This window comes from Mastigoproctus giganteus, chromosome 4 (assembly GCF_048544385.1).
Source record: "Mastigoproctus giganteus isolate SK-2022 chromosome 4, ASM4854438v1, whole genome shotgun sequence".
NCBI lineage: Eukaryota > Metazoa > Arthropoda > Arachnida > Uropygi > Thelyphonidae > Mastigoproctus > Mastigoproctus giganteus.
Window position 1 is genome coordinate 184,402,703 of NC_143578.1, and position 15,487 is coordinate 184,418,189.

The 15,487-nt window shown below is 36.9% G+C and overlaps 2 protein-coding genes across 5 annotated transcripts in view; one reads left to right on the forward strand and one right to left on the reverse strand.

Moving 5' to 3' along the window:
• The window catches only part of Cpes (Ceramide phosphoethanolamine synthase), a 126,587-nt gene that overhangs the window by 52,715 nt on the left and 58,385 nt on the right, over positions 1-15,487 (reverse strand). For all 4 annotated transcript variants that reach the window (XM_090371913.1, XM_090371909.1, XM_090371911.1 and 1 more), the window contains exon 2: positions 1,335-1,682. In XM_090371913.1, the coding sequence (XP_090228039.1) occupies positions 1,335-1,604 (270 nt within the window). In that variant the 5' untranslated portion in view covers positions 1,605-1,682. The remainder of the gene's footprint in view (positions 1-1,334; positions 1,683-15,487) is intronic.
• Positions 12,686-15,487, forward strand: part of LOC150087250 (uncharacterized) — a 29,235-nt gene continuing 26,433 nt past the window's right edge. Inside the window, exon 1 of the mRNA XM_090372421.1 lies at positions 12,686-13,597. Within this exon, the coding sequence (XP_090228547.1) occupies positions 12,686-13,597 (912 nt within the window). The remainder of the gene's footprint in view (positions 13,598-15,487) is intronic.

Below are 15,487 nucleotides of genomic sequence, written 5' to 3' on the forward strand. Positions count from 1 at the left end.
TGAAGTACAGATATATATTTTTTAATTAAATTATTAAGAATAAATACTGAATCATGTCTCATAGTTGGAGACTTCAGCCTAAATTTAATTTTAAAACGCCACATAAAACTAAGAGAACAAGTATAATAACGTTACATTATTTCCAGGTTATACAACAGCAGTATGTACTATGTTATTTTAAGTTATATTATGTAATATAGTGATTCCAACTCAAAAAGAATACAACCAATCACATCACATGTCTGAGACCAACCAAACTCAAATATAACTTCAAGTGTTCTGTAATGTTGATTAACTTCAAGTGTTCTGTAATGTCTGCAATTGTACCGTGACTCACGAGTCATGATCCAAAATCAAAAACTTAATTTGTGTATTCCGTACATGTTGAACATGTAAATCCCTTGTTTTCTTTGTGCTGTATGTTAAATCATAATCTGAATTCAAAAAAAATAATATTTTCTGGCTTTAGGTTTCTGGAATATAACAGTTATATTACAAAATTATTGTTTGTGTTATAAAGGCAGATAGGAAGTTTTCAGTTTATAGATTTAATAAAAAATACTTCTAATATTAATTACACATCTATGAAATTATACAGTAGGCCAAATAAAAAAAACAATCACGGGTACTATATCAGATAAAACAAATAACTAAACTGCTAATTTTAAACAAATGGATAACTAAAATAAATAATTTTTTAGAAAATACAGAAGTCTACTTAGCAGAGTTAAAAATTTGCACCCTATAAGCAATTATATTCTTTACGCATAGGTCTCCAAATTTAGAAATTCACCACTTGCACCAAGACTTCAAACCAGAGTAAAGAGGTATTTAAACTGCAGCATATGAGTTAATCTGGTGCAATACACCTGAAAGGTTGCCAATTTCTTTTCTAAAAGGATTTAAATAAAGTTTTGGATTTGATCCTACTTATTACATCAGATGCATTTCAGAATTGTAAAGGCATACTTCATAATCACACTTCATTCCTCAATATGCAGATAATGTTGGTCAGATGTGTCATTCAGAGTTATGCTAATATGCTTTAAAATTTCACCAAAAAATCATTAAATACAAAAAATTAAATATAATAAAATTTATGTAATATAAATTTTTATATTAATAGCATAAAAATATGAGCGGTTATGTTTTAATGTTTGATCATGACTATGCATGCATCCTAACATAGAAATATTTCATACTGACTTCACTCCCCAACTGAAGTCATTGGAATAAAAATTAGTAATTATTCTACAGTTAGCCAGCATTTACAAGTGCTTTTTCCTAGTCTAATCACTGTTAAGTATTAGAAATTTTGTCTTAGTGTGCACTACCTTATTAAAAATTTGAGCTAATGGTGTATGGATGTAACTATCCACTTGATCCATCATTATTAACTTTACAGAAAGTCCGGCAAATGGAGAATACCATGGTGTTGGAGATGGAATACTTTTGGTGGCAGAAAGAGGATGGATTGCATATGGTATTTGGTGGAGTGCTTGGACCCTATAATAGAGCGCAATATCCATGAAAAGGAAGTAGGCTAGTAAGGTCAAGATTACCACTAAAGTCACATGGTTATTATCTAACAGGGGGAATTTCATAATGGAATTGTTTCAATTGCCTGGAGTTATCTTCTCTGGTTCACCATCTACTAATAATGCCATATGACAGCAGCATGTCTAAATAAGGAAAAAAAGAAAAGTGGCATTAAATAAAAATTAACAAGAAATATTCATTGCAATGCATTTAAATAATACATTTTTAGACAATATTTCAATTACTGAATTTCAGATTTTTTAAAATTTACTATTTAAAACTACATGGAGCATTAATAATTACACAGCACATACTACTGGGTACAGAATACAATTGTTGATTTCTCTTGGGATAGCACACCAAAAATAACAATATTTCTCTTGAAAAGAAGTAATGTTTATTTGTGGTTTAACATTGAGACAAATAAGGATAGTTTTTCACTATCAGTGATCAATGCCAACCAAATATATAATTGTCAGTGTATCATTTTGTCCATAATGCAAAGAAAGTCAGCAGCTCTTTAGATTGCAGATTCATAAAGAAATTGTTGCTGCATTTATTATGTGATTTTTTATAAAAAATAGTTCATACTGCAATGAGCAGCAGCCTGGATAACAAGATGCCAGGGATTTCAAGGACTGCTGAGTCATCATGAACCAAGTAAATACATGGGCTATGTTAGGGTAGCTAAGAGTAAGAACAGGTGCATGTATATGAGGGGGTAACAAAAGTTAGTACCCAGACCTAGATAAAACATCCTACATATTCAATAATAACTAACATGTGAAATTAAATTCCCGTACACCAGAGGTGGATCCCAGAATCTAAGGAAGGACACTATGGTTGATAAAACAGAGTATTGAGCAGTGATCAAGTTCCTGCATTTGCAGGGCAAGAAAGCTCACGAAATTAACGAAGAGATGAAAGCTGTGTGTGGGCAGAATTTTCCATCCTGTGACACTAAAAAAGCGGCAACTGGAGTTCTAGTTCAGTTGTGCAAATGTCTTTGACGAGCCAAGAGAAGGAAGGCTATCAACAGACGTGAGATGGTTGCAAAGCTTGAATAGCTGGTAACTAGTGACAGACATGTGACAATTCATTTCATTACAAATGCAGTGGGAATTAGTTATACATCTGCCCACAGCATTTTACGTGACCATCTGCACATGTCTAAGGTCTCCACACAATGGGTTCGAAGGCCTCCGACACCTTTTCAGAAGCAACGTCGAATGCAGTGTTCTCACCAACTGTTGAATTTGTGTAATGCGGATGTTGAGAACTTTTTTCATCGGTTGGTGACAAATGATGAATGCTAGGTGTACCAGTATGATCTAGAGCCTAAAGACATGTCAAATCAGTGGCTTTTATTCGTCTCAGGAAGTCAATGAAGTGGAATCGTGGTTTCAGGCAAAAAGTGTGAACTTCTGTGATTAAGGCATTAAACAACTGATCCATAGATGGGAGAATACATAGAAAATGATTCAAGTTCCTGTGAAGTTTCACCTTTCTAGGGCTATTATTTCTAGGTAAGTGTATGTACTTTTTGATATCCCTTCGTACTTGCATATACACCAATGCTAGGAGCACGGTAAATAAATTTGATGAATTTGAAGTACTTGTCAAGGCATCAAATGCAGACATTGTTGGGATATCAGAGACATTGTCACTCAGATATAAGTGATGCAAAATTTGAATATGAGAGGAGTACAATATGTACAGAAAGGACAGGACTGGGAAGGGGTTATGCTCTTAGTTAAGAAGCACATAAATCTAGGCAGTGCATCAAGTTGGCATAGGTGGCCAGTGCAGTGTTGACTTAGTTTGGTGTGACATAAACACTGTGAAAGGAAAAATGAGTAGTATTGTGTTATAGGCCTAATGACTAATGAGTACAACTACCAACTGTACAGAGAAATTGAGCAGGGCCAGTAAATCAGAATGTCTTATAACGGGAGATTTTTAACTTCTCAGATATTGACTGGAACTTGTGGATTGGTCACTCACACACTAGCAAGACTTTTGTGGATTTAGTGGATGACTTTTCTACAGCAGCATATGAGAGGCAACTGTAGTGAGTAATACTCTTGATCTGATTATCAGAAGTGATTATTAATGCATTAAGAATCTGCAGATAAAAGAACAGCCAGGTGGCAGATGTAAAGATGTAACTACCATCAAGACTAAAGGGAAGGGTTTTTGATTTCGTAAAGGTGACTGCATTGGTCTTAAACAGTTTTTAAGTTATATACATAAGGTATGTTCGTGTCAGACGGAACCTGGGATTTCTCCCATCTCCGCATGTGTTTGCTCTATCGAGGACAGTACATTGTTGCTGTATCGAGGACAGTACAGAGACTTGTTGTTGTTATTTGGTTTTTAGGAGCATTAGCAACTAAGGCCATATTGCTCCAGGAATATGCGGTGGTCATTCCCCGACCTTTTCGCATCCTCTGTATTTGGTGGTGATGGGCTCGAACCCCAGTCTAATCAAGAAGCGTATGCTATGCACTGCTGCTCCTTCCCACCTAGCTACAGAGGTGCCCCCAGAGACTTCAAAGTGTGTGGGACATGTGTGCAATGTGATGTGTTGTGCCCATTGTTTGTCTGGATTATTTTCTTCCAGGCCCCTGGCAGAAAATTTAAATACTAATTAAAACTAGGGTTAGTGTGTACTTAACCGTAGCATTTATGGTTTGTGTTCTTTTTCTCACACACTTACACTTTCATTCATTCTTCTAGCTTTCATTTAATTTATTCAACTCTTGCTCTCTGCACTGCACTCTCTGGGCACCTCAACTTACTGTTATTCTTCAGTTGTGGTGCAGGCCTAGCTGCAAGTTTTTTGCAGGCCCAGCTGATGTTACCATCAGCTGGGCCTGCTTTTCATACCAACTAAGAAATATTGTTCAAGGTCTAGGCATAAATGGATGTCAGATGAACCAATGAGACTTGTGGCCAGATTTCTCATTAGGCACCATAGAAACAGTGTATGGATGTGGTCCCATTAGGCATCATAGGGCCTATGAAGGAAGGGGAAAAAAAAAAATTCACTCTTTTCACTGTGACTAATGAAAAAATAGCTGAGATAATGTGCAATCGACTATAGGAGCTTCGATTCAACATGCATACACTATCTAGCGACTGTTCCCGAAAATAGAAGAATCGAAGTGATGGTTGCTCCAATTGCGGTGGTTTATCATTTATTATAGTTGAAACCTGAGTCACGTTAATTATATTTATATTATATTTATCATTAGCCATATGGTGCAAAGAAGCCTGAGGCTTTTGCTGCACCAGCCAAAAAAAAAAAAAAAAAAAAAAATTTGTGAGTTACCCTGAGAGAGAGAGAGAGAGAGAAAAAGCAGAAGGGAATCATCAAGAAAGAAGAATGATGATATCCAGCTCAGGACCCAGGCCCATACCCACCAGATGTGAGCCCCTCACATCTGGTGAGTATGGGCTTGGTACACTCAGAAAAATTTTAAAAAAGAAAAATAACCCCTCCCCAGTTTTTAGCACATTTTGGAATAAAATTGCCTAGGGCCTACGAACACCAAAATCCAGCCTTGCGTGGCACAGAAAAAAAATGCATGGGATGCATATAAATTATCAGGCAACAGAAGCCTGTGGCATATATAAACTAATCTGTAATCAAGTCACAAAGAAGGTTAGGCAAGCAAGGGCAAATGATGAGAAATCTTTGGCAAAGGATGCAACGAAAACAACAAAGACTTCTTTACATATTTAAAGACCAAAAGGAAAGGGATGAATCAAATTGGTCTACTTGACTTCAATGGTTCGACTGTTAATGGTCCTGCTCAGATTGCTGACAAACTGAATGAGTACTTTGCATTCACACATCAGAAATTCTTTAGGAAAATGGAAGCCAGCAGTTTATCAAACTCTAACAGGGAGCTGAATGATTTTGTAATAACTGAGAGGAAAGTGGAAGAGAAATTGTTGCAGTTGAACATAAGAAATCTATCCAGTTATATATTAAGGGAGGCAGTGAAGAAAGTAAGCAAACCCTTAGCAATAATTATGAGAGCATCCTTGGATTCAAGGGAGGTCCCTGTAGACTGGAGATGTGTCCCTAATTCACAAAGGGGAATCAAAGGGTAACACGTGTAATTACAGACCTGTTAGTTTAACTTCTCTTCCAGAGAAAATAATAATCACTTAACAAAGAAGTAATGCAGGATCATCAAGACAACACTGCAGTTACATTTCAGACACTGTATGTGTTTTTTTTAAGGCAAATATTTTTTGACCAATTTGATTGGATGCTGCATTGTGGTCACAAAGGAAATGGATGCAAAAAAATAATTTTGATATTATATACTTTGATTTGAGGAAAGCTTTTGATACTGTTTCGCATAAAAGATTGCTATACAAATTGGAGCAGTGTGGCATTAAGGGCAAGTTGCTGCTGTGGATAATGGGATGGTTGAGTGGGACAAGATAGAGTGGTAATCATTGGACAATGCTCTTCGTGGACTAAAGTTATTGGTGGAATCCCCAGGGTAGGTGTTGGGCCCATTTATGTGTTCTATATTTATCAGTGATATTGATGAAGGTATATCAGGTTAAATGTCTACGTTTGCAGATGATACAAAGGTTTCCAGGGTGGTTAATGGAAACCTTTGTAATGACAGTAATGGTATGCTATTGCACAGGATTTAGAAAAGTTAGGCAGATTGGCTGAAAAATGGCAATTGAAGTTTAATATTGACAAATGCAAAGTACTGTATATGGATAGCAGTAACCCCAGAATAACATACCAACTGTGTGGTAGTTTTACACAGTTATATTTTTCACAACTATTAGTTGTGGAAAATGAACAAGACCTGGAGTAATTGTGCAGTCAGATGTGGAATTTTCTGAGCAGTGCAGACAGGCTACCAGGACAGCTTATTGGGTTTTATCAATGATATATAAGAATTTTGCTAGCGGTGATAAGGAGGTTATTATCTCATTGCATAAGGCAATGGTCAGGTCACATCTTGAGTACTGCATACAGGTGTGGAGGGCTCATTTTAGGAAGGATGTAGAACTGCTGGAACAGAAACAGAGAAGGGCAATGAAGTTGGTGAGGGGGGAACAAAGGGGTGCTCTTACCAAGAAAGTTTCTGTTCTGCAAATTGCAGCATTAGGAGACTAGACATCTGTGAGGTGCTTAAGGCTTTGAACAGCTTGAGTAAAACTCAGTGGTGATGGGATTCTTCCTCATGCTCAGACTATGCATATGAGGGTGGACAAACACAAATTGAGAAGGATGGTTTCAGAATAGATGTGTGTGGAAGTTTGCCTTCAGCCAATGGGTAATTTGTTTCTAGAACAAGCTACATCCATTGTTGTGGAATTTGATAATTTGAATAAATTGGAGGAAGAACTACACAAATTATTGGAGCAAATGGTTAGGTGAAATTCCCCCCTCCCCCGATGATCTCTAAGTGTGTGATGTGGCATGGAATGATTTTTTCCATCATATGCCACTAATGCTAATATTCCTTCAGTTAAACAAGAGACAAAGGTGTGATTATTTCATCATGTAGAGCAATGGTTGAACTACATCTTGAGTACTGTATATAGGTTTGAAAACTGCATTTTAAGCACATGAACCTTAGAAAATATACACGGAAGTGGAACAAAATTAGTTTTTGGTATACCTGATTATTCTTACAGAAAAAGACTCAAATCTCTGGAAACCCAGAATTTGCACACAGTGACAGATCAAGCTATTTCTGCAGCTTGGGCAGAATGATTTTTCTGCACCCTTTACTAAGGATATATATTTTTACCCTCATTGTTCTGTTTTTGGCCCTCCTTAAAGAATGGCACCTGGGCAAGGGCCCTGATAGCCCATACTTTAATCCTGCACTGTCTGCACAGCAATTTGAAATATTTAAATCTCCAAAAGGTGTAGGAAACTGAACACAAAGTCTACTTTTGTTTCTCAGTCAGTGCATACATGTTAACAGATTTAAGTTAAGAAAACTCTACATCTAAGAAAATTTGCCTGTAGTCATGGGCAAATACTTAGGTACATGCTGTAACACCTGGAAGCACAAAATAGCAAGAACAGTTTCCTCATAATTCTAGCATTAAATACAGCTTTAACTGTTTTTCTGTTGCTTAGAAAGACAATTGATCATAAGGAAATTTCTGTATACTTTCTGACCATTTTTTGTGATTTAACTACTAAATCACAAAAATATCCTTAGAAATAATCTGCAACTGGAATACCCACTCACAGCTTATAATATATTGTGCATTAATGCTGCTATTCAAAACATGTGTGCACTCATTGATCTGTATAGGATGCTGACAGATAAGAATGACAATACAAGAACTCCGACTTATATAATACTCAACTTACGGAAATTCAACTCTACATAAGTTTTTTCCAGCCGGTGCAAACTTAAAAAAATCGTCCAAGTGTATTTTGCATCCCGTAGGAATAAATGGAGGTATCGTGAAAATATTGTAATGTGAACCCAATAACACTTTTTTGTAATTCGTTCCAAGCCCTTTGAAGTTGAAAATTTCGTTATATTACTAAGGTATTTGTCTCTCTAAAAGGTCATATTTGTAATGGAAATTGCACTACCCTTTCATCGTTATCATATGTTTCTGTTATAAGAATCAATTTTGAATGCCTTTGTTAGATACTTTTCTAAACATTGTTTCTGGAGGTCACGACCATAAAACAATAAAAACAATTTGAACATTCCAGTTTATTGGGCTTTTCTGTTGGTGCATCTAATTATAAATGGGTAGTAAACTTGATCTTATTGCATTTGCGATAATACCGATAACTGCAATTACGTGGGTTTATGATGAAATGTGTTCCCCCCCTCCCACCGAAATTTTCAGTCATATAAAAAACAAATTTTCAGAAACTTCTCTTCGTTCCTATTTACGTATTACAATGATGAAGTGAAAGCGACCAACGTAAAGTAGAAGTGGTGGTAGTGCCAGGAAACGAAACAAAATTGATTTAGAAATAAAGATGAAAATGATTAAGAAGTACGAAGCAGGACAAAGTTTGTCATCTATTGCAAGGAAATTAGGCCTCAATGCTTCAACAGTGAATGCTATTTTAAAGGACAGTGCACTTATAAAAGAGCATATCAAAGGATCAATGCACTTAAGATGAACAGTGATCACAAAACAGCATTCATGTGCTATATCAAATATGGAATAGCTGTTAATAATATGGATGGAAAATCAGATTCAAAAGTGAGTCCCCCCCCGCGAGTCTAATGACCATTCAAGCGAAAGCAACAAGTATTTATAAAGATAAGAAGGATAGGTATGGTGAACCCCAACCCATATTCGTGGCAAACAGTGGGTGGTTTAATAGGTTCAAGCACTGCACCGGTTTTTAGAAATGTTAAGTATGCATTGAAGTCGCCAGTGCTGATTCTGCAGCTGCAGAGAAATTGTGATGTGTTGGAAAAAATTATTGATGAAGGCAGCTATTCAATGCAGCAAATTTTTAACGTTGATGAGACTACTCTGTATTGGAAAAAAAGGCTGGATCGAACATACATTGCCAAAGAGGAAAATACAATGCCAGGTTTCAAGGCATCAAAAGATAGGGCCACACTCTTGCTTGGAGCTAATGCAGTGGGAGATTACAGGTTAAAACCACTGCTTGTGTACCATTCTGGAAATCCTCATGCATTTAAGGGCATCAGTAAATCTACCCTGCCCGTGCATTTCCAATCAAACCAGAGAGTGGGGATAACAATATCTCTTTGAGGATTGGTTTAAATGCTGCTTTATTCCTGAGGTTGAAAATATTGTAAAGACAACAGCATTCCTTTCAAGATTTTGCTTCTATTAGATAATGCTCCTGGACGTCCTACACATCTAGATGAGTTCAATTCAAACATGAGTCATATTTCTACCACCAAACATGACTTCACTCATCCAACCTATGGGCGGGGTGTTATTTCGAATTTAAAAGCATGCTATTTATGTACATTTACTCAGGCATTGTCTGCAGACGATGAGAAAAATTTTACATTGAGACTTTTGGAAATCTTACAATATTTACCACGCCATCTTAGACATTAATAAGGCCTCGGCAGAAATTACTAAAAGTTGTTTAATTGGCGCATGGAAGAAAATATGTCCACAGCATGTAAAAAGCTTCGAAGAACTTGTAAAAGACGAATAATATGAAGGTTACAGATACGATTTTAAAGGTTGCAGAGCTACTTCAGTTGGAGGTTGATGCCAAAGATGTGGAGGAGTTAATAGAGGAAGAAGAGAAGGAATTATCTAACGAAGAACTTGACTTGTAGGCAGCAATAGTGAAAGAAGAAAATGCTGATGAAGCTCAAGATGAACCAAATAAGGAACCGAGGTGTTTCATCACCAGAGAGATGGCAATGGCATTTTGTGAAATTGCATCAATGGTGCGGTTTGAGAAGATGGATCCTGACAGCGAATGATTCTTAAAAGTTAACAGAGGAGTGAATGATAATGCTTGCTTGCTACAAAGAAATATATGATGAAAAGATAAAAAGCCGGCATCCAGTCATCCATTAATATGTTCTTTCGTAAGGTTTAAGCAGCCAACCCCTTCTAAATCTCCACAGCCCTCAACCTCCACAGCAACATACTTATCAGCTGAAGACGTTGATTCTCACAATGATGCTTGAGAGGTAAAACTTACTGATGTTATGCCTGTCTCCCCTCTTTTTTGTAATTTTATAATTTTGAAATTTTTTTTAAAAATTATACGCTTTTATAATTTTTCCTGCGCATGAGATAAAAATTGAATAAAACATTAAATAATTCTATTTACATGTTTGTCGAACATTTCTTTTTTGATTAAAATCAATTCAGCGAGCACAGTTGAGTGCTGCACAAGCATAGGGGAAATTGTCTTGCGTAGCATTCCATGGAACGTAACCTTATGTAAGTTGGGGAGTTCCTGTATGTATATGTTTAATTAGTATTAGTTGCAGCAAAAGATACAAGAAAGCTAACTTATTCAGCATCATCCAAAATAAACTTCCCATACCACCTGTCCATCACTATTCATAGTCTTCCTTGAATTTATTCAGACTATCCACTTCCACAAGATGGAAATTTGTTCCAACAATCAACAACCCACTGGCTAATAGAAAACTTCTACTTCTATTCTGCAATAATCCTTCTCAATTTGAATTTATGCTCCCTCATATATGTAGTCTGAGAATGAGAGAATCCCAACAGCACTAAGCTTGCTCAATCCATTCAACCCAATTCTGATGTTGCCTTGTAACTGACCTGAATTAATATATAACTTAATGTAATCAATATTTTATAGGCTCCATTATATAACTTAATCTGGCTTAATTGTGGTTAATAATTTGGCTAAGCAAGAGGATAAATCAGATTTTTTTTTTTTTTTTTTTTAGCAAATGATATGTTGAATTTTTTAAGACCACATAACATTATATAATAATTTGTTATCAAATTGCCTACTTCAGTTAATTTCCATCCTTCTAAAACTCAGGCCTGCCTTATATGTCATAAAAATGAGTCTACTGCTCCTTACGCTAATCTTTGATGACACTTAGATCTCTAGATGAGATCACATAAGGATTACACTGACTTCTAAGAATTACACAAGTATTTACTCCTAAGAACATCAAATATTTCTTCCTTTGCATCTAAAAAATTGGGTTTTCTCATTCATTTGTGGCATTCCTTTTCTTCTAAACAATTACTCTGTACAAATTAAATTTACAGTACTGTGGAATCTTGTTCCCACATCTGGGATGGTGCATCCAAACTTCTCTTGGGCTTCTAGACCCTGTTCAAAAGATGGCAGTGAGGTTAATTAAACCCATCTCTTACAAAGTGTGTACACTCTGTCTCACAGATGTTCTGTTTCTGCTGCATGCCTTTTCTAACAGGTACTTCCATAGTACATTGTTCTTCGGGACTGGTATCTATAATTCCCCCTCTGTTCCAAATTCATAGAACCAACTTTAATTCTTCATTTATTCCTTCAACTTCTGTTTTCTGGAACAGCCTTCCTTCACACATATTTCCTGAAAATTACACCCTATAGAAATTCAAGTCTAATGTCAACAAGTCTTCTATCTTCTCAACCTTCCACCCATGCATGGTACTAAATACCATAGGTTCTGACACCTTTTGTGTGTGTGTGTGTGTGTGTGTGTGTGTGTGTGTGTGTGTGGGTTTTCATAAAAAAAGTATTCGTTGTTTTTGCCTATATCCTGAGTTAACTAATGACAGGCTGTTTGATTGAGATTAACACACTAGTGCAATAAATTTTTATGCACAGAACAGGCACTCCTAAGCTGTTCCTCACAGAAGTGGCCATTAACTCCCTGAATCGGTCTCACAGAGTCAATGAGAACCCAGACAACATTTCATAAAAATGTTTTCTGGGTTCTGAAAATTCATGCCTTCACACAGCTGAAACTCCTAATAGCTGCTTTGAAAATTCCAGAAATCTCTATTAATTATCACATAATTTGGAAAAATTCACAAATTAAGTGAAACCTAATTAAATGTGTATTGACATCTGTCATTTACAGTTATTTGTAGTAAGTTGGCTTTATTGCCACACACTTTCCTCCAATCAGCAGCCCTCTTTAGCTTTGACATTGAAGCATTGTCTGGACTCAAAGTGCTGACACACATGCTTCATGTTTTGTGCAGCAGCCACTCCTGTTACTGGTCCAGTTACAGGTGCTGAAGTGTAGTTTTTAAATTTGGATTTTGTTTTCTGAAAAGTCTAAAGGGAGTTACAATTTCAAAAATTAATTAAAAGTGTATGCTTTTAATATAAAAAATTAAATTTTCACAGTTATGTTCAGAAAAAATTGTAAGTAAAGGTGGCTTTAAAAAAAGTGAACAATTTTGAATTTAGGCATGTGGGGGTCTAAATGATTCTGCACAATTAGAGAAAAAAAAAGAATGCTTTTCATGCATGACGACAGGTTAACCTTTTCAGTTTACTTTGGCTCCATATTTCATATGTATTTATCCTACCTTTGTGTAAACTTATCTGATAATATGTATATATAAGGTGTTTCAAAGTGTGCAAAAACTCGGGGCATATTCAATTCAAAGACAAATGAATAAGTTCGATAGGCTTAAAGAACAAACCATGTCCAGGAGTAATAGTGGTAATAGTACCAATAGTAACTTTATTGTTAATATCAGTAGTAAACAGTTGACTGATGATCAAATAGAAGTGTTAAATCTAGGACCTAAGTTTGCTACGATTCCGCCCAAAGTGCCCATAGCAGAAATAGCTATGGGCATTGAGAGAGCGGCTTGTAAGTTACCTGTGTGCATGGCCAATGAAATCCATGTGAAAACAGCAGCTATTTTAAGTCAAGCCAAGAAAGTTCCCTTGAATCTTAATACAAAGCAAAGATTAGCACTAGAAAGTCTTAAGCAGGACGATAATGTTGTGGTCCTACCAGCTGATAAAGGTAGAGCAACGATGGTTTTGGATAAAGAGGCATATGTAAGCAAAGCATTAGATTTGTTAAATGATCGCACAACCTATATGATTATTCATAAGAATCCACTGTCGAATCTGGAACAACAAGTTAATAAGATGGTGCAATGTTGGATGAAATCCAATAAGATTTCAAAGGAGCGGTATTGGGCATTACATGCCACAGGAAGCCAGATACTGAGATTTTACGGTTTGCCAAAAATACATAAAGTGGTTGTGCCACTCAGACCGATAGTCTCGTTTATTGGCAGCCCCACGTATGCATTATCTGGTTTCCTAGCCAAACTACTGTCACCATTAGTTGGACTCTCTGAACATAGTATCAGAGACAGTAAAGAATTTGTACAATTCATAAGAGGACAACGTATAGAAGAAAACGAGGTTATGATATCCTTTGATGTGACATCGTTGTTTACCTGCATCCCAATTGACCATGGGATACATTGTGCATACATGGCTTTAGAAAGAGACACCACCTTGAACAACAGGACGCAACTAAACTTAGAGGACATATGTAAAGGAATAGAGTTATGTCTTTCGAGTACTACCATGGTATTTAATAACACCATGTACAAGCAGGTTAACAGTGCAGCTATGGGCTCCCCCATCAGTGCCATCATAGCTAATTTAGCGATGGAGGAGCTCGAGTCCAGACTATTTAACACTACAGTTCTCCCTATGCGTCCGTGGAAAAGGTATGTTGATGATACGTTTTCAGTTATTCGGGAAGGGAGTGAGGATGATACGTTGAATTTTCTTAACAGCTTCTCCCCGTTCATACAATTCACCTCTGAGGTAGAGGAAGGAGGGGTTTTGCCGTTCCTGGATGTGCTGATTTGTAGAGAAGGCCAGCATTTGAAAACAAAAGTATTTAGAAAATCTATGTGCAGGGGCCAATATTCACACTACAACTCAGCGCAGACTAATTATCACAGGAACAGTGTAGTAAGAGCATTAGTGGATAGGGCAAAATCCCATTGTAGTAACTCAGAGGATAGAAACTTGGAGTATGAACGTGTTACGGCGGATCTTTTGAAGTGTGGCTACCCCCGGAGGATCATAGAGAAATACATTAGTGGAGGGCAGAGTAGAAGTGAGTCCTTCACGCCAATAGCCACCGCATACATTCCCTACTATCCGGGTTTATCCGAACGTTTAGCTCGCGTATTAAGGAATTACCAGACACGTTGTGTGCAGCTCCCAGGCAGGAAGCTGCACACAATCGTGTCACAGGTGAAGGACCCTGTCTTAAATGAAAATATAAGTGGGGTCGTATACAGTATTAAATGCCCGGAATGTGGGGAGTGTTATGTGGGAGAAACAAAACGGCGTCTCAAAGATCGTCTGGGGGAGCACACAAATGCGATAAGAAATGCAGACTATGGCAAATCCGCCGTAGCTGAACATTTCTGGGAAAAGCAACATCAAATCTCCCCAGATGAATCGGTCATCACTGATCGGGCGCATAGATTTTGGAACCGCAAGTGGCTCGAGAGCTTGCGAATTAGTTCTACTGAGAATAATATAAATAGAGATAGGGGCACACGCATTCATCCCCTCTTTGAGGCGGTAATCCTTGGAGGGGATGAACGTTTTTGCCTGAAACGCTCCCGAGCCACTTCCGGTTCTGACGGGAACAGTACACGTTCACGTGAGACGCACCGTGAACCTGCTGGTATTTAATGATGCACCGCAGAATAGAAGTACACTGTTGAGAAAGAAGGCAGAAGCCTTTGAAAGCTTCAGTTAGTATTTTAGCGCTTTTAACCTAGTATATTTTATTGCATTTTAAATTCGGTATTTTACTATTATCCTGTATATCACAGTTGTCTTATTTTAAAATTACTATCAGTAAGATGGTATTTTGTTTGTAAATAAATTTATTGTAAATATTAAATATTTTAAAAATTTGGGTTTTTCGTCTTTCGTTTTTATTCCATGGTTGGTGAGAAACACTAAAAATCATAGTATGAGTATACCCAACCCCAGAGGCCTATTTGAAGAACTGCCATGGTATTGCCCTACCTGGAGTGAAGGAAGAGCACAATATGAGATAGAGCAAATGATGCCTACCACACTGCCATCGTAGTTTCGTTATCTATGATGTATCTACACAGATATTACATAGATATCAAAATCTTAACTCTTAAAGTATTATGCCTTGTTGCATTTAGTTAATTTTAAATATTATCATATAAACCTTTTGGCATCTCTCATATTGTGTGATTATTTTCACAACTGGGTTGTCATGTCTGCAATACCAGGGTACCTGCCCACCCACCGAAGAGAAGCCAACAAGCTTGGAAACGGTGCCGTATGGCCACTGAGTTTCCTCGAATAGGTAACAACAATCTTCTCTACTGAGGAAGCGTTGCCTATTCGAGGAATAGGAGCTTTGTGTGTGAGTCGAAGGAGTTGGGTTTCCTCGAATAGGTAACAACA